Source organism: Vicia villosa, linkage group LG4 (assembly GCF_029867415.1).
Source record: "Vicia villosa cultivar HV-30 ecotype Madison, WI linkage group LG4, Vvil1.0, whole genome shotgun sequence".
In the NCBI taxonomy this organism is placed as follows: Eukaryota; Viridiplantae; Streptophyta; class Magnoliopsida; order Fabales; family Fabaceae; genus Vicia; species Vicia villosa.
The window spans coordinates 75,059,924-75,080,466 of NC_081183.1; the positions used below are offsets into that span (position 1 = coordinate 75,059,924).

At 36.5% G+C, this 20,543-nt stretch overlaps 2 protein-coding genes across 2 annotated transcripts; both read left to right on the plus strand.

Annotated features, from left to right (window-relative positions):
* Positions 1 to 11,049: 11,049 nt before the first annotated feature.
* On the plus strand, positions 11,050 to 15,961 carry LOC131594905 (protein ENHANCER OF LHP1 1). The gene is made up of 12 exons (XM_058867103.1): positions 11,050 to 11,484; positions 11,627 to 12,735; positions 12,853 to 13,029; positions 13,225 to 13,338; positions 13,500 to 13,604; positions 13,859 to 13,993; positions 14,097 to 14,152; positions 14,243 to 14,345; positions 14,445 to 14,561; positions 14,762 to 14,888; positions 14,984 to 15,114; positions 15,213 to 15,961. Exons 1-12 carry the CDS (start codon positions 11,208 to 11,210, stop codon positions 15,606 to 15,608), a joined length of 2,847 nt encoding a protein of 948 aa, XP_058723086.1. The 5' UTR covers positions 11,050 to 11,207; the 3' UTR covers positions 15,609 to 15,961.
* Positions 15,962 to 16,950: 989 nt separating this feature from the next.
* On the plus strand, positions 16,951 to 20,539 carry LOC131594906 (pentatricopeptide repeat-containing protein At1g18485). The gene has a single exon (XM_058867104.1). It carries the CDS (start codon positions 17,219 to 17,221, stop codon positions 20,186 to 20,188), a length of 2,970 nt encoding a protein of 989 aa, XP_058723087.1. The 5' UTR covers positions 16,951 to 17,218; the 3' UTR covers positions 20,189 to 20,539.
* The last annotated feature ends 4 nt before the right edge of the window (positions 20,540 to 20,543 follow it).

Sequence of the window (20,543 nt, forward strand, 5' to 3'; positions counted from 1 at the left end):
TTAAGTGACAATGGTTATGATATAATCTTCAATCAAAAGTCTTGCAAGGCTGTAAGTCAGAAGGATGGCTCAATCCTATTTACATGCAAGAGAAAGAACAACATTTATAAGACTGATCTTTCTGATCTTGAGAAGCAGAAGGTGACTTGCCTTATGTCTGTTTCTGAGGAGCAATGGGTCTGGCACAAAAGATTAGGACATGCTAGTTTGAGAAAGATTTCTCAAATTAACAAACTAAATCTGGTCAGAGGACTCCCAAATCTGAAATACAAATCAGATGCTCTTTGTGAAGCATGTCAGAAGGGCAAGTTCTCCAGACCTGCATTCAAGTCTAAGAATGTTGTTTCTTCCTCAAGGCCGTTAGAACTCTTGCACATTGATCTGTTTGGCCCAGTCAAAACAGCATTTGTCAGAGGGAAGAAATATGGATTAGTCATCGTTGATGATTATAGCCGCTGGACATGGGTAAAGTTCTTAAAACACAAGGATGAGTCTCATTCAGTGTTCTTTGAATTCTGCACTCAGATCCAATCTGAGAAAGAGTGTAAAATCATAAAGGTTAGAAGTGATCATGGTGGCGAATTTGAGAACAGATTCTTTGAGGAGTTCTTCAAAGAAAATGGTATTGCCCATGATTTCTCTTGTCCTAGAACTCCACAACAAAATGGAGTTGTAGAGCGAAAGAATAGGACTCTACAAGAAATGGCCAGAACCATGATCAATGAAACCAATATGGCTAAGCATTTCTGGGCAGAAGCAATAAACACTGCGTGTTATATTCAGAATAGAATCTCTATCAGACCTATTCTAAATAAGACTCCTTATGATTTGTGGAAGAACAGAAAGCCCAACATTTCATATTTCCATCCTTTTGGATGTGTATGTTTTATTCTGAATACTAAAGATCATCTTGGTAAGTTTGATTCTAAAGCACAAAAGTGTTTCCTTCTTGGATATTTTGAACGCTCTAAAGGCTACAGAGTATACAATACTGAAACATTGATTGTAGAAGAATCAATCAATATCAGGTTTGATGATAAGCTTGGTCTTGAAAAACCAAAGCAGTTTGAGAATTTTGCAGATTTTGATATTGATATATCAGAAGCAGTAGAACCAAGAAGCAAAGCTGCAGAAGCTGATAGTCTCAAAAGCAATGGATCAGAAGATCAAGTTGCTGCATCTTTAGAGAATCTCAGGATTTCTGAAGAGCCAACAGTCAGAAGATCACCTAGAATTGCTTCAGCTCATTCAGAAGATGTGATCCTTGTGAAGAAAGATGATTCTATCAGAACAAGATCATTCCTTAAGAATGACAATCAGAAGCAGTGATCGGAATCAGTAGGCGTAAAGTCTATTCAGAAAAATACAGCTGTCATCTATTTTCGGATAGTGAACGCGTGTCTGTACGGTTAGTAAAAAGCGTGCAATTGAAAAGACGCAGATCTAGGTAACTGTGTTAAATCATTTCATTTACCGTGTTCTCTCTCCTAATGTCATTTCTCATTAAATGCATAATGATTTCGTTATTTTCAAATCATTTAAATAACCCGCTTCACCTTCATTCCTTCTCTCTCTCTCTCTCTCTCTCTCTCTCTCTCTCTCTCTCTCTCTCTCTCTCTCTCTCTCTCTCTCTCTTTTGTGCATCCCTTTCGTTGCATATGTTTTTCAAACCCTAGTTTTTGATTTGATCTCAAAGCATAATCATCATGAACTCATCTTCATGTTCATCAAATTCAAAAGAAAGACTCACTTCTACACAGATCCTTCTACGCAAATATGAGTATTCTCCATTGAAAACATGCTTAATACCCACGGAAGAACTGGAAGTTCTATGTGAATCTGCTGTGGACATCAATAACCTAAAAGCAAATGGCTTTAAGTGTGATGCAAGAGTCTTTGAGCAAGGATGGTCTAAATATCTTGATAGATTGGTTGGTCTAATTTATCCTGAACTTGTGAAGGATTTCTGGGTACATGCAACGGTTACTCCAACTGCCATCATTTCATTCGTGCTAGGGCATGAAGTGGTTATCACTGAAAAGCTCATCAGGAAGTTGTACAATCTGAATGATGAAGAAGGTTGGTCTGGTCTTCAACATGCAACAGTTGACTGGTCTAAAGTTGAACAACAAATCTCTCTGGCTTTTGGAATTGATTCTCATAACACGGGCACCTTAAGGCCGTTTTATTAAGTATGGGCTGAGATTATTCTGGGTTCTCTTCACCATAGAAAGAAGATGCTCTCCTCCTCCTACATCAGTCCGGATCACAAGTATACTCTTTTCTGCATTGGCAGAAAGATAGAGATCAACATCTCTCATATTTTGTTTGAGAATCTGAAGACTTCTATTTGTGAGTCAAGAGAAGATGAAAGGGCGAAGTACCCTCATATTTCAAGAAAGACTATTCCCTTCGGAAGAATGATTTCAGACATTCTGATTGAAAGCAAAGTGCTAGACTCCATCAGAAAACTCAATGCGTCCCATTTTCTTGGAGTAGTTCAAGGCCCCATCTTCAATGGTGTGGATTTGTTCAGACTGGAACTCATTCAAAATGTGCCTTCTGTGTGCACAAGCTTTCCTGACATCCTGTCAAGAAGAGTTGCTGTTGAAGGTTTTGCCTCTACGTTTCATAAAGAACTGCATCAGGTTGTCAAGCTTTACCTGGAAGATTGTGTTAGGAAGCAATCAGATATTGATCCTGCTTGGATCCGTGGCAGAGTACTTCCGTCCAAAGCTGATCTTCTGAAGAAGGATCAGAAGGAACAAAAGGCTAGGCTAAAAAGAAAGGCCCGAGAAGATGAGGTTATGAAAGCCAAGAAGTTGAGGGTCACCTATGATCCTGACAAGGTGGACTCTGAAGAACGAAGGGAGAAAAGGATCAGAGACTCCTTTCACAGAACCAGATCTTCACATGCTTCTTCTGAACACGTCTCCAGGCAAGTTTTTACTCCACCTCCTTCTGTCCCTAAACCATCTCTCCAATCACCTCCATCTGAACCAAAAGTAAACTTCACTTCACCAAATCCTTCTCCATCATCTTTTTCCTCTCCCATTCTAAACCCCACACCTCTAAGTATTCTTCCCCCAACTCCTTCTGATAAATCTTTCTCACCAATTCCCTTTACAAATACTCCATCCTCTTCTCAATCTATCCTTTCTGATATTCCATCCTCATCAATCATTCTCTCAGATATCCCTTCTTCCTTATCCACCGCACCTCCACCTTCTATATCCCATCCCTTACTTACCAGAAAATCCAAACCCTACTGTCTCCTCTACCCTGACTACAAATTCACCTTCAATCCGCCTGAACCTGAACCCTATACCTACTTGGAACTATTCAGACATGAGGTGATTAGCAGTCTATACCTTCTGAAGGATGCCTTTCTAAATGGTCTGGATGATGTTTCTACAAGAAATCTTTGGAAAATATTTCGCAAGGATTTTCAAGTAGAAGCAATGGGAGTACAAAAAAGACTAGTGGCTGCTGCCCCTGGTTACCCTGGTTACCTTCTGGAGGGTGATAATGGTATATACTACCATCCTCTCAGAAATTGTGTTGCTGCTGAGGAGAAGCAGTTTGTGGATGAATTGGAAGAAGCAAGACTGACTGCTGCATTGGAAGCTAACCCTTGCAGGGAGATTGTGGTTTGGAGACCTCAATATCCTGTTCTGCTCGGAGACTTAAAGACTCTCTTTGACTTTTTGAGGGAAAACCCTTCTAAGAAAGACCCAAGCTTGGTCATTCCAGAAGTTGTTGACCCACCAGAAGTTGAAGGTCCTTCTGCCCCTAGGAATCTAGCTGCCATTCTTCAGGCACGTGAGAATGGAGATTCTGAGATTCCGGCTGCAGATTATGGAGATGCTTCTATGCAAGAAGCAGATGCAGAAGATCATGTTGCTGAAACAGTTCCTGTTGAGGAAAATCCTGCAAATGATTTATCAATGGAAGCTGCAGATCACAATGCCATCCCTGTGGATAGAAGCTGTGAAGCTTCTTCTGATGAACCTTCCCGTCTTGCAAGGACTCTGGAAGTTATTCAGAAGAACCAGGATGAGCAAAGCTCAGTCAATGCTGAGTTTAGAGCTTTCATGGAGAGGCAAAATGAATACAACAATGGGATTCAAGAGATGCTGGCCAAGATCTTGTCGAAGCTAGGGTCATCTTAGATTGAGTCTTAGTTGTTTTGTTTCTCGTTTTTTGCTTTGCTGCATCTGTTCTGTGCATCTTTTTTCTTGCTTATCTCCTTGTACTTCTGTACTTTTTTTTTTGAGCTTCAATGAAAATTATCTTTTTCTTCCATGTGTTTCTTTTTGTTTTTCATCTGAATCTTTTATATTTTTGATGTTATGACAAAAAGGGGGAGAAATATGTGATAAATGATTTGATTTAATCGGTTGCTTTACTAACAGAACTTGCAAAGTTCTATGCTTTAAGTTGTGTTGTTACAGGAATTGAAGATTCTCTTTACAAGATCAACATAAGAAGCAACAAGATGAATCAAGTTCTTGGATTCTTGAAGCAAGCTGAGTGCTATGAAGCTTCAGAATCAGAAGCAAGAAGGAAGAATGTTAAGATATTCTAATGATAGAATATGCTCTGAAACATTTTGTCTATTTGTTCTGACACATTCTATATGGCTCTGATACATATTATGTGTTCTGAAACATATTCTATGTTCTAACTCATTCATGCTGACTTTTGTCGTTTAGTTTTGTTATGTAACATTTCAGGATGTAGAGATGCTCTGATGATGCTCTGGTACATTCAACAATGTTCTGATACAATCTAGCATGAAGTGATGTAAGAAGAAATTCAAGCTTTGAAGCTGTCCCAATGGAAGCAAAAATCAGAAGCTGTGAATGTTCTGAGGATCTAAAGAAATTCAATGTTCTGAAGCTGTCCGATGAAAGCAGAAATCAGAAGCTGTGAATGTTCTGAGGATCTAAAGAAATTCAATGTTCTGAAGCTGTCCGATGGAGCAGAAATCAGAAGCTGTGAATGTTTTGTGGATCTAAAGAAATTCAATGTTCTGAAGCTGTCATATGGAAGCAGAAATCAGAAGTCATGAATGTTCTGTAGATCAAGCACTGTGAACGTCTCTACTGAAATACTCAGGGAAGTCTTTTATTATTAAAATTCTTCTAGTATTAATTTCAGGGGGAGATTATTCATCTCAGGGGGAGATTATTAATCTCAGGGGGAGACATATTCACATGCTTATGCTATAGCTGTGTAAATTGTCTTTAGCCGTCTGCTCTTTCTGATCGCAAATTCATATCATTTATATATGTTTTTGTCATCATCAAAAAGGGGGAGATTGTTAGAACAAGATTTGTTCTGATCAATATTCTTAGTTTTGATGATAATAAGGATATGAATTTTGTGTGAGATAATGTGGTACTCTAATACATTGCAATTTCCTTTTCAGGAAATATATAAAGAGTATGCACAAATCAGCGCTCAGAAGCTTTGACTCAGAAGGTTCAGCATGCAACATCAGAACATGGTCTGGCAAGACATCAGAAGATGGTCAAGGCAGAATCAGAACATGGGTCTATGGAAGCATCAGAAGAACTTGAGTTCAGAAGCAGAAGCATTGAAGTTCTCATGGTATCACGCTCAGAAGCATTTCAAGGTCAGAAGACAAGAAGATGCTATGCACCAAGCTGTTTGACTCTGATCATATTCAAACGTTGTATACACAAACATCAGATCAGAAGAAAGTACAGGTGGCAGGCTACGCTGACTGACAAAAGGAACGTTGGAAGCTATTAAAGGCAACGTCACTAGACACAGCGTGAACAAGGCCCGAGGTAGTTGACAAAAGCGTGAAACATTAAATGCAATGCTGTACGGAACACACAAAGCATTAAATGCTCCCAACTGTCATCTTCTCAAGTGCCTATAAATATGAAGTTCTGATGAGAAGCAAGGTTACGAATTCTGAACGAACCTATTCTGAATAACTTGCTGAAACGCTGTTCAACTCAAAGCTCAAAAACTTCATCTTCATCAAAGCTCACTACATTGCTGTTGTAATATATTAGTGAGATTAAGCTTAAACGTTAGGAGAAATATCACTGTTGTGATTATAGCTTTTCAGAAGCATTTGTAATACTCTTAGAATTGATTACATTAATTTGTAAGTAACTAGAGTGATCAAGTGTTGATCAGGATACTCTAGGAAGTCTTAGCTTGTGTCTAAGCAGTTGTAATTAGAGTGATCACGTGGTGGTCAGGATACTCTAAGAAAGTCTTAGCTTGTATCTAAGCATTTGTTCCTAGAGTGATCAGGTTGTGATCAGGATACTCTATAAGACTTAGTCGTGGGCTATGTGGAAAACCATTGTAATCTGTTGCGATTAGTGGATTAAATCCTCAGGTGAGGTAAATCACTCCGTAGGGGTGGACTGGAGTAGTTTAGTTAACAATGAACCAGGATAAAAATAACTGTGCAATTTGTTTTTATCATTCAAGTTTTTAGACTACACTTATTCAAACCCCCCCTTTCTAAGTGTTTTTCTATCCTTCATAGCCCCTATGACTACGCGATGATCTTTGATGTCCCTTTACATCCAATGTATAGGATTACCTACCCCTATATGGTATGGATAGTACTATTACTCAAGGAAAGTCTTTAGAATAGGAAAGACCTTACAAACATAGGGTAGGTAACTCTTAAGTGCTTGTTCATAACAAATCAAATGATTTTCACACCCTGTTTTTTAACATTGTCTTTTTAGACATTTTCAAGACAAATTGTTTTTCTAAACACACACTGCACTCTTTCAAACATTCACACAAACAAAAGTGAACTAAGCAATTAAGAGCCCATAGATACAATTCCACGTCTCTTTTTGCATGCGCTTCGAATTCTTGGAGTTCCACGTGTCTCTTCGAATTTAAATGAAATATGTTTAAAATTCAAATCTTCCCGCTCGAAGCGCTTCGACGTGACGCAACGTGATTTTAATACGTCAGAATATTCTAAGTAATTTTACCTCTTATACCTCGAAGAGAAATTATCTCAGGTTTACTTCGACCTAAAACTTCTTGAAACATAATAACTTAGAGATAGCTCTTTAAAGGCCATTCTTTATTCGAATCAAATGACTTTGAAAAACATTATTGGTTGTGTCGAAATCTTCAGCTAACAAACTTGTGGTGTAACTTTTCAGGTCTAATTAGATCTGATAAACCGTAAAATTAAAATTGAAGGTATTTGACTCCTTAGTGTAGTTTCATTATTACTTGAGTCAGACCATTAGCCAGTTATATTTATAAGAGCTATCCTTATATATAAGAATTGCCAGTAAAGTATTTTTAGCACTTTAGAGTTGTAGGGATTGTTGTAGAATTGTTTAGAGTTCCTTGGAAACTCTGCTGGGTTATAATTAAAAATATTTTCATAAGCTTTACGAGTTAGGAGTATAGAATATATTAATAAAAATACTCTATTAAGATGTTTTGAACTTATAAAAATGTTGGATTGTAATGATACTTGTGGACTATTTGTTGTGTATTGTGATAATGTTTGGGTGTAGGAATACTATGAATATGAATTGTATGTGAATAATTCATGAATATGTGGTTGTATGTGCAATTGTGTGATAATTCAAGTATGATTGCATATGATTGTTGTAATTGCACATGCATCATTTGGTAAAGAGACGATGTCTGTTAGTTCCTTGGAAGCTAGTGACTTGTCCCAAACCTAAAGCGGGTTTGAAAGCTTAGGGAATGAGCTTTTGTTGTGTTACTGGTCTAGGGGGTGGACCTAGTTTAAATGTAAAAAATGAAAAAATATAACAGGTGATTGGTACCACATGCATGAGTATTATATATGAGTCTGGCACGAGTCACATTATGTCTATATCATAATATAAGATTATGTGCAGTATGTGTAAATGATGAATTTTGAAATTGTAGATTGTTAGTGTATACTTATGAATAGTATGATAAGTGGGATGATGTTATGTGTATAAAGCATTTGAAGTGTGAGAATATTTAATTGTATGCATGTATGCTATGTATTATATATTACTTATATGATTTCGATAATTATGTGAATTCCCACCCTTCTGTTGGAATGATGTTTTATAACGGCATCACTCAAGTACCGAAGTTAGAGTTGGTCCTAGTGTGCTTGGAACTAGAGAATCTAATTTATTTATTTTTGCATTTTGGGTTTTTGAGTCGTGCTCTAATCATGTAACACTAGACAACGTTTTTGGTTCATGTTTTGAAGGATACTTTGTATTCTTTCTTATTTTGTTATTTAATGAGATTATGTGATAATTGGCTTTTATGCCTAAGTTTTGAATAAAGTGAATTTCATTATGAGACAATAACGTGTTTTGTCCGAATGAATGTGATTTCGATGCGAAAGTGCATATGTTGAAGTTTATAGAAAAACGTGAATTATATCTCAGTGTTATTGAGCATGACAGGTTTTTGCGGTTTTTAAATTATGTATGACGTCCTTGCATTGATATGCATGATATACTACTATAATTTATGTCATATTTTCTGCGGGGTTTAGAAGGGTGTTACAAATGAACGTGATCAGTGATGGAACAATTACCTCTTATGGTGATTAACAAATTTGATGCAAAAACCAGAGGATTGATCACGAGCGTTGATGAAGAAAAACGCCTCTACTCAGTCCGCACGAACAGACAACCTTCAGTCTCAATGCTAGCTGCTATGAATGAAGGCTTTGAGTAAGAGAGAATGAGAGAGAAATTCGGCCAGGATTTCACAAACCTAATTTTTATTAAGTAACAAAGCTTATGCACAAGGTTTGTATTTATAGAACCACTTGTATCGACTGCAAGCTAAAAAACCTAACTTAAGTGCACCACATAATATTATTATTATTATTATTATTATTATTATTATAACTATTATTATAATAAATATATATTATTATTATTATTATTACATTTTATAACTATTATAAAATAATAATACTAATAATAATAATATTAACTATTATTATATTATATGATATTCCACATTTCACTTAAGTGCACCATACCATAAGGTGTTCTGTGATTCTCTCAAGTACACTGTACCTTACGGTGTTCTTTATTTATTCTATCTCTCATCAATCTGTCCTTATGTGTGTGATCATATAGGTTCTCGCGACGTTGACAATTATATTAAATCACACATTTAACATAATAAACAGCAAACAATATCTAGTAACACATTACTGCTACACAAGTCACGAAAATGTCATATGATCTGATAAAATCTTCTACGTGATAATGTTTGTGTGTACAATAACCATTTTGCCCTCATGTCTTTATTGAACATAAGGCATACACCGTATCACCTTTGTCCAGTTCAATATTGGGCCCTTAGACATCTATCCTGTTATGCAGGGTGGGCAAATTCCATCTAGGTCACTCATGTCCCTCAACATGCTTTGTGGAGTATCCATCAATTGTCTTTATGGTCATCCTGTTACGGACAATGTTTGATCAACAATAAAGTACTCGACTCTACATCTAGGGTCCATAGTGGTTTCATGTCGAAGGTGAGTATACACCACTATCACTTTGAGATTAACTTATGACACTTTGCATAACATTTTTTGTAGTACTCTCGTAGCATGTCAATCCGGTATAAATATTACTCCTAATATTCATACCTTATAACAGAAAAGTATTTAAATCAATAACATAATGACAGTCCAACAAAACTATACTACTGGTAGGAAACACAATACACACAATCATCCATTATATAGAAGAATCAATACAAACCATGTACAATTTTTCTTAATTTTGATCTGTTTTTTTTCATTATCTTCATTATCTCTAATAACTAAACTGAATATATTAAAAAAAAAGGATTTAATATATTATATAATAATGAACACAATATGAGAATTACATATAGAGCAAAAATAATTTTAAATAACTTACTCAATCTTAAGATAATTTCTTAGTGTCCTTGAAAACTATTTGTAGGTAAATAAAAAGGCTCATCGGTGTTCTTGAAAAAATGTCAATAAATTACTCAATTGATATAAACATCTTATAAAAGAGATAAACAAAATCATTACCTATCTAAAATCAAAATCTCCAAATTTATGTTTGCATAACAAAATTATACATATTTGAGTTTATAAAGTACCTTTAAGCTCAGAAAAATGTAGGATGGATAAGAACGTTCAAGAGGAACCAGAAACAACGGCGAAATCTGAAAAGATACCAGAAGAGGAAAATATTGGGATAGTAGAAAAATCGTAACTGGAACTTAAAGAAGATAACAATTTAGGATTAGGGATCAGAACTAGTGCAGAAATTGAAAATGAAAAATCCACGTTGGAACAACACAGAAGCTGAATGATTAGGGATTATGGTTTATGGAATTCATCTTTGTTATATGAAACATCAAAAAATCAGAACTGAGATCCTTTGAATACAAGATGGTTTGGCTGTATAATTTGAAGGAATGATAGAGAAAAATTATTCTCTATTGATGATTTTTGCAAAAGGGATAAACGTGAGAGAACTGAGAGAAAAGGAAAAATGAAAATAATAGAGGGAAAGGAGAAATACGAGAGCGCGAGAGTTTTTGGGAATGAAAATATCCCGCTTTTCTAAGCCACGGTTTTAGCCGTGTTAGTTTTAATTTTTTTTACCTTTTATCCACTGTCAAAAACAAATGTAGCTATTAAATTGTATATGTTGACTATATTGTGATAATATTAATTTAGCCACGGTTAAACTGTAACTAATTAAAAAAATTAACCATATTTATTAAACTGTGGCAAATTAACCGTGGCTAATAAGCGAATTTTTGGATATATATATATATATATATATATATATATATATATATATATATATATATATATATATATATATATATATATATATATATATATATATATATATATAAAGATACACTAGCAAAACGTGTGGTGCAAAAAGACATTCCTTACTCATTTTTGTAATAATTTCAAAATTTGAAATGGGTCATTCGTTGGACAAAAAAAGAGATCATTTCGATTTCCCCTCCCGCCAACTCTCTAAAACACAATCCTCATTTGGCGCCCTAAACAATTCACTACTTCTCCCTCCAGATCCATTTTCCTCACACAACTCTATCTTCTCCCTCCAAAACTCTTCAATCCCCATTCTCAGTCAACCGGAATCCAACCCGTCACTAACAAACAAAGCAGCATGAAGATTCGCTCAGTGAAAATGAGGGAGGCCCACACTCAAAAGGGCGGCGGCGTTTCCTTCTGCTCCGTCGTATGGGACCAGAAAGCCGAACATCTCGTCACCGCCTCCTCTTCCGACGTATCTCTCTCCATTCACAACCCTCTTCTTCCCTCCGCCGCACCTAAGATTCTCCGTCACCACCGCGACGGTGTCACTGCTCTGGCTCTTAGCCCTAATTCCACTTGCCTTGCTTCTGGATCTGTCGACCATTCCGTTAAGCTCTACAAGTTCCCTGGTACTATACCCGTTTAACTTAGCCCTAATTTTGATTATTGAACCTCATTTCTTATAAGCTATTGTTATTTAGTAATTTTATGCCCTTGATTTTGTTTTTGTATCTTTGTTTAATCTTCGGATTGATTGTTGGCATTTGACAGGTGGAGAATTTGAGACAAATATTACACGGTTCACACTTCCTATACGTTCCTTAGCATTCAACAAGAAAGGAAGCATGTTAGCAGCTGCAGGTGATGATGAGGGAATCAAGCTCATAAACACAGTTGATGGTTCCATTGCAAGGGTTCTCAAGGGGCATAAAGGACCTGTCACAGGTGTAGCTTTCGACCCCAATGGTGAATATTTAGCATCTTTGGATTCGAATGGTACTGTTATCATCTGGGAGCTTCACTCCGGAAGAAACCTTCACAACCTCAAAGGCATAGCTCCTGATATTGGGTTAGATGTTTCAACCATGAATGTTCTTTGTTGGAGTCCTGATGGTGAGACCTTAGCCGTTCCCGGCTTGAGAAATGATGTTGTGATGTATGATAGGGACACAGCTGAGAAGTTGTTCACTTTGAGAGGGGATCATAATCAGCCTATTTGTTTTTTGTGTTGGTCCCCCAATGGCAAGTATATGGCTACCTCTGGTTTAGATAAGCAGATTCTGATATGGGATGTTGATAGGAAGCAGGATATTGACAGGACGAAGTTTGATGAAAGAGTGAGTTGCATGGCATGGAGGCCGATTGGGAATGCATTGGCTGTTATTGATGTTAAGGGAAAGTACGGTATATGGGACAATGTTATCCCTTCATCTATGAAGTCTCCAACTGAGGATATACCTTTGCAGGGAAAGAACAGTAATGGATTTCTTTTGTTTGACGATGAGGATCAGGACAATAGTGTCAGTGGGAGCTTAAGTGATCTTGGTGAAAATAGTAATGGTGAGTTTGAGCCACCAACTAGCAGGAAAAGATTGCGCAAACATTCCTTGAGTGAGGAAAATTTGGATGAGTATGAAGAAGAAGGAATTGATCTATATCCAAAGGCCGAATCTCACAAGAAAAGGAACCGTTCCGTCAAGGAAAATTTGGATAATGGTAATGTAGTATTTAGAAGCCCAATGGTAACATCTAAGGCAACAATGCAGGAGGCATTTCAATCAGGAGCTACTCCAGTGCAGCCTGGGAAAAAGCGCTTCTTATGCTACAGTATGCTTGGAAGTATAACCACTGTCGATTATGATGGATACTCTCATATTGAGGTAATACATGTGAAGAGAACCATACATTATTGAAGCTTAAATTTATCTCCATTTGTATTTGAGCTAAATCTTCAATTCTATTACATTTGTTAATGAGTTGACATGTCTTTGTTGCAGATTGATTTTCATGATACTGGAAGCAGTCCTCGAGTTCCATCAATGACTGACCATTTTGGATTCACAATGGCTGCATTGAATGAGAATGGAAGTGTCCTTGCAAATCCTTGCAAGGGGGAGAAAAACATGAGCACCCTCATGTATCGCCCATTTAGTACTTGGGCTAGTAATAGTGAGGTGAGATTATGCACTTCTACTATTCACATTCTTTTTTCCGGAAGAAAATTATGTTATTAAAGAGATATGTAATTGCACCACCTTTCAACTTTATTTTGCTATAAAGACATGGAATATTTCAGCTCTTGTGGTTAATTAACAGTGCATGATATGAAATTTTTACTGCATGCTCACTTGGTGGAATTTTTATTGCAGTGGTCCATGCGCTTTGAAGGTGAAGAAGTAAAGGCTGTTGCACTAGGTGCTTCTTGGGTGGCCGCAGTAACTAGTTTTAACTATCTTCGTATCTTTACAGAGGGTGGTATGCAGGTTTGTAAAATATACGGGTTTAAAAGGGTAGATAAGTATATGTACTTGCTAGCCTTTCATGTGAAGCATAAAATTGTGTGTTAACACGTGAGATAAGAGAGAATCTGTAGATGTCGACAATAGTTAAGTATTTGCACATTCCTGAATCTATTTCATTGCAGAGACATGTTATTTCGCTAGATGGGCCAGTGGTGACTGCATCAGGTTTCAAGGATAATCTGGCACTTGTCACTCATGCTTCTGATTGCCTTTCTTCAAATGATCAGGTTGGTTCAGCCTTCATGGAAGCTGTTGCTTTCGACACTGGCACATTCAGTATGGTTTTACCTAGTAGTACATACACCCACAAATATTCAAAGTTCTTAATTATTCTATTGTCATTTAATTTGACCTTTTGAAAATATTATCTCAGTGGCATAGCACAGTCATCAGTTTTTTTGTATACAAAATACTTATTTGGTTTTAAAAACATCAAATCATGTCGATTTTTAATGAAAAGATATGTATTTCCTCAATGTAGGTGCTAGAGTTTAGGTTATTCAATATACCACTTGGGACCCAACCCCTTCGAGGTCGCTTGCCAATAACTCCTGGTTCCTCTCTTTGTTGGTTTGGATTTAGTGAGGAGGGCCAATTGTGTTCTTACGATTCTAAGGTATTAATTGTGTTTACACTAGCGTTAATATTTGGTATTTATTCCATTCTTTCTTATGAATGCATATTGTTATACCAGCTAATTCTGTAAGTATAATATGCAGGGTGTGCTAAGATTACATACAAGCCAATTTGGTGGTAGCTGGTTCCCAGTTTTCAGGTTCAATATTTGTTCAACCATTTGTATTCATCTAATGTGCCTAATATTTTTCTTATGCTGGACTTTTGATTTATTAAAATTTCATTGCAGCGCTGTTAAAGAGAAGAAGTCAGATGAAAACTATTGGATGGTTGGTTTGAATTCAAACAAGTTAGTTTGTGTTGTATGCAAAAAGCCTGAATCCTTCCCACAGGTATGAGCATGAATATGACAGTTTGATATATTGATTATACTCCCAATTTTTCCTCGCGTGTATGACTAAAACATCAATTGCTGTTCCCTTACCCATCAGGTGATGCCTAAGCCAATTCTCACTTTAAAGGATCTTTCATTTCCACTTGCTACCTCTGATTTGGGATCTGAGGCCCTTGAAAACGAGTTTATGATGAACAACATGCATCTCTTTGAGGTTTGTTCGAGTAATCTCTTCAAATCTTATGGTCATTGTTTTGCTAACCTCTAGCCAGCTGTTTCTTTGATCCATCATAGGCACTAACAATTCTTTTGCTGTTTTTAATTTTAGGTTGATGTTTTCAGCTTGTAATTTGTGTTTAAATTGTTTTTATCATTTCTGTTCAATATCTAAAATTCTAAATACATAACGTGCAGATTCAGAAAAAAATGGATGAAATGGATAATGCGGGTTTGGATGTTAGTTTACTTGATGATGAAGCTTTCAATTTGGAAGCAGCACAAGATAGATGCATACTAAGGCTTATAGCATCCTGCTGCAATAGTGAGTTCCTATTTCATCTCTTTTTCACTCTCTTTCCCCTTTGTGTAATCTGAATTGTAAAAGTGAAAAGTAGAAATACCTCACGAATATTTCAGGTGATAAACTTGTGAGAGCCACTGAACTTGTGAAGCTTTTGTCACTAGAGAAATCAATGAAAGGAGCAATAAAACTTGTTACTGCTCTTAAGCTTCCGAATTTGGCAGAAAAATTCAGCAGCATAATAGAGGTAATCCTGCTATATTTTAACAATCAATTAGGGTACAAAAAAGGTATTATTTCCTTGTCATCTTTACCTTGTGAATATTTGTGCTATGTGTAAAACAGGAAAGGCTACTTGGTGAAGTTAAAAAGACTACAGAAACCAGCCATAAGGAAAACAATTCTGCACCCATTACATCTGATTCTCTACCTAGCGGAAGCAAGGCCTCAATGCTGACCGAAACATCAAAAGCATATACTGTTTCATCATCAAAATTATCTACACTTTCGTTCATAAAGAAAAATAAAACACAAGACTCGACTACAGATGGAATGAATAAAACTGCAATGGTGAATGAAAGTACGAATGTAAAGCAGATAGGAGGAGGTGAAACAAGTGATAAGGGTAAGGAGGAAATGCAAGCTCCTCCTCAATCACATGGTACTAATATAAAGTCAGATCCTGGTTTGGTGACAGCAAAAAGAGGGTCCAATCCATTTTTGAAGGCCTCTGTCAAATGAATATATTTATCTAGTTTAATGACTTAGTTGTTATGTAGAGATCAAATGTCAAGATATGGTGTTTAAAGGAGTGGTCTGCTTCTTATTTACTATATGATATTGTAGTAATCTTATAAAGATCAATTAAGGAAGCTAAGAAATTTATATGATATTGACCCACTTGAAAATAGGGGCGTCCAGGGCACCCCTGGGTTCAAGCCACCACCTCCATGATGGACCAATTTATGAAGTACGAAAGCCTCGATGAAATGGAAAAATCCTTTGTACATTGCCAAAACTTGGTTGAAATTCAGCAAAAAAAATAAATGTTATAGTGTTTGGTATGACCGATCTGACTCCTCTCTTTCTACGCGGCTTATTCCGTTTAAGTCTGTCTAAATGCAGGACGGATGAACTTAATTATTCAAACTCAAAAGTCAAGTCCGTCTCATTTACAAATGGTTTGGCCAATTTTTTTATTACATAATTTATAATTTTTTTAATCATTATTAATAAAACCTATAAGAGATATTTTTTTTATATTAATGCATAATAATATTTAATGTCAATGCCATATTCTTCTAACATAAACAAAACAACATAGCTTAATACCAAAAAATAAAAACAAACACTAAAACACCAAAATAATCCACTCAACCATAATACACTAAACAAAGACAACAAAGAATAAACATATGAAATTTTGGTTGATGTCATAGCAGTGACTGAAACCTTCCACCACCCTTCTCCTCATTGTCACCCACTATAGCTCCATACAATAAATTGCAAAATAGTCACAACCATATATTGTATATTGTATGTAGCCAAATGCAAGTGCAAATCAAAACCTTAACATTTTCTGATAATAAATGACTTCTATATTTGTTAAGAATAATAGAACCAATGCTAAAAGTCGATTCAAATGCAATAGTAATGGTAAGGAATTCCTAAAAAATCATGAGCTGTTAAAGGTAAATCTTTAAATTGATACCTATTTTCTTTTTATACTATTGAAGAATATTAAGTCATTATTTGGTCAAAAAAAAAAAAAAGTCATTATAGTTTTGACAAGTAGAATCTAAACTAGGCTCCTCCAAATAAACATCAAATTGAAACTTTTCTATTAATGTTGCAAGTTGTTGATTGTATTCTTTTAATGTCTGTTATATTATTCAAAGTTAAAATTAAGCCCACATCAAACAACAAATAAACCAAGTAACCAACACAGATCAGTAACATAAAAACTTAAAAACTGAAAGAATACAATTAATTGTTTCACATATATTCATATATCATGTCGTCCAAACAAAGAAAATAAATATACTATATAATTAAGCTATTCACATTAAACAAGCTGGAAGTCAAATTGTAGATAAACGAAGTAGTGGAAGATGAAGTGCTTGTAAGAAGTTTTGGTACATGAATTAAGAATGGAAGAATAATTCTCTCAGAGATTGTACAACTTTCCAATTTAAGTTTAGAAGTAAGTGAACCTTTGAGTAACGAAATTCCAAAGTTGAAAGATTTATCATTGCGTCATGATCTGCTCCTAAAAAAACTTCACACTATCATTGGGTCATCATCTTAATTTCTACTAACTAATCAATTTTCACAGCATCATCAGTGTAGCAATGACTTCCGTGTCGCCTCTACATCTATCATTCTCATTTCATAACCATAACCTCACCCTTCACAACGCAACCATTTGGAGCCTAAACATCAAACACAACAACAAAATAAAAAAACCCATTACTTCATTCACACCTCCAAAATCATCCCTCTTATCCCCTCCCACAATCTCAACCCATGAAAATCCAGCCAAACAACCTTATCCTCTCCAACATTTTCACAATCTCTGCCATACCGGAAACCTCAACGAAGCCTTCAACTTCCTCAAATCAAATCTCAACTCCGTCGTTTCATCTTCCAACGTTAAACCAGAAGAAGCCATTACCATCCTACTACAAGCATGCGGACGCCACAAAAACATCGAACTCGGTCGAAAACTACACGCCTACATTTCCATGTCACCGCGTTTCCGAAACGACGTCGTTCTCATCACTCGCATTCTCACCATGTATTCCAACTGTGGCTCTCCCTATGATTCCCGATTCGTGTTTGACGCGTCGCGGAAGAAGAATCTCTTCCTCTGGAACGCGCTTCTTAGTGGTTACACCAGGAACGCGCTTTTTTATGAAGCTGTTTTTATGTTTGTGGAGTTAATTTCTGTGTCGGAGTTTTCGCTTTCTCCGGATAACTTCACGTTGCCGTGCGTTATTAAGGCGTCTGTGGGGCTATATGATGTAAAACTTGGAGAGGCGATTCATGCGTTTGCTGTAAAGACAAAGCTTTTCTCCGATGTGTTTGTTGGGAATGCGTTGGTTGCTATGTATGGGAAGTTTGGGGTTGTGGAGAGTGCATTTAAGGTGTTTGAAAGAATGCCGGAGAGGAACTTGGTTTCGTGGAACTCGATTATGAATGCGTATTCTGAGAATGGTGTTTTTGAAGAGAGTTATGGTTTGTTTAAGAGGCTTATAATTGGTGATGAAGGTTTGGTGCCGGATGTTGCTACGATGGTGACAGTGATACCTTTGTGTGCAGCACAAGGTGAAGTTAAATTGGGGATGTTGCTTCATGGTTTGGCTTTGAAACTTGGCCTTGTTGGGGAAGTGAAGGTGAATAATTCTCTCATGGATATGTATTCGAAATGTGGTTACTTATGTGAAGCTCGAGTTTTATTTGATTTGAATGAGGAGAAGAGTGTTGTTTCATGGAATTCTATGATCGGGGGATACTCTAAGGAGGGAGATTTTCGCAGAACGTTTGAGTTGTTAAGGAACATGCAGATGGAAGAGAAGGTAAGGGTGGATGGGGTGACTCTTTTGAATGTTTTACCGGTTTGTGTGGAAGAGATTTTGTTTTTGAAGTTGAAGGAGATTCATGGTTATTCTTTAAGGCTTGGATTCCTTTGGAGTGATGAATTGGTTGCCAATGCTTTGGTTGCCGGATATGCAAAGTGTGGTTCACTGGATTATGCTGAAGGTGTGTTTTTTGGTATGGAGTCGAAAACGGTGAGTTCTTGGAATGCGATGATTGGCGGTCATGCGCAGAATGGTTTTCCTGGTAAGGCTTTGGATTTGTACCTTTTGATGAGAGATTCTGGATTAGATCCTGATTGGTTTACAATTGGTAGTCTTCTTTCGGCTTGTGCTCGACTGAAATCCCTGTCTTACGGGAAAGAGATTCATGGTTTTATGTTCCGTAATGGTTTAGAACTCGACGAATTTATTGGGATATCGTTAGTGTCACTTTATGTTCAATGTGGGAAAATGTCACTAGCAAAACTGTTTTTTGATAATATGGAAGGGAAAAGTTTGGTGTGCTGGAATACTATGATTTCTGGCTTTTCCCAGAACGAGCTTCCTTTGGACGCCCTTGATATGTTTCGTCAAATGCTTTCAAGTAAGGTGTGGCCTGATGAGATTTCCATAATAGGTGCTATGGGTGCTTGTTCGCAGGTGTCCGCGCTGCGACTGGGCAAAGAACTTCACTGCTTTGCAATGAAAGCTCATCTCACAAAAGAGAGCTTTGTTACTTGTTCGTTGATAGACATGTATGCAAAATGTGGATGTATAGAACAATCTCAGAACATTTTTGACAGCATAAATAAGAAAGGCGAAGCTTCATGGAATGTTTTAATTAAAGGATATGGAATTCATGGACATGGACTGAAGGCTATAGAGCTATTTAAGTCAATGCAAAGTGCGGGCTGCAGACCAGATTCTATCACGTTTGTAGGATTGTTAATGGCATGTAACCATGCAGGTTTAGTAGCAGAAGGGTTAGAATATCTTGGCCAGATGCAAAGTTTGTTTGGTATAAAGCCAAAACTAGAACATTATGCATGTGTGATTGATATGCTTGGTCGTGCAGGACGATTGAATGAAGCAATGAAGCTTGTGAACGAGCTTCCAGACAAACCCGATTCCGGAATTTGGAGTTCGTTGCTCAGTTCTTGTAAAAATCACGGGGATTTGGATATTGGAGAGGAAGTTGCTAAAAAATTATTAGAACTGGGACCAGACAAACCTGAGAATTATGTAATGATATCAAACTTGTATGCTAGATTAGAAAAATGGGATGAGGTGAGAAAAGTGAGGCAGAGGATGAAGGATATTGGCCTTCAGAAAGATGCAGGTTGTAGTTGGATTGAAATAGACGGAAAGATTTATAGATTTCTTGTTGGTGATGGATCTCTTTTGGAATCAAAGAAAATTCAACAGACTTGGACTAAATTAGAGAAAAAAATAAACAAAATTGGATATAAACCAGACACAAGCTGTGTGCTTCATGAACTAGAAGAAGAGGAAAAGATTAAGATACTGAGAAACCATAGTGAGAAGCTTGCAATTTCTTTTGGTTTATTGAATACAGCTGAAGGTACCACACTGAGGGTTTGCAAAAATCTACGCATTTGTGTAGACTGTCACAATGCTATTAAGTTAGTAACAAAGGTTGATAAAAGGGAAATTATTGTGAGGGATAACAAGCGGTTTCATCATTTCAGAAAGGGATTTTGTAGCTGTGGTGATTACTGGTAATTGAGGGTCTTTGTTGGGTTTTAATCATTGATTACATCAGTGAAGGACTCTAGGAAGCATAAGGGGTTTTCAGTACCAGATGCATATCTCATTGCAGATGATTAATATTTACTGTTAAAGAAAAAGTAATCCTCAGTGAAATTGTAGAGTTAAGGGCGTGAAGTTGTAATGTTGTTTGTAGAAGACTACCTTAAAGTCGTAAGGTTATTGAGGAAAATATGTTTGAATGGAAGAAATCATAATTGGACATATACATATAAGGTTGATTTTTCTAAAACATTCGGGAGGTGGATTTATATTTATGTTGGAATTCAAGTGGTAAGGTGGATTTATGTTTCAGTTAAAGCAAGTTAAT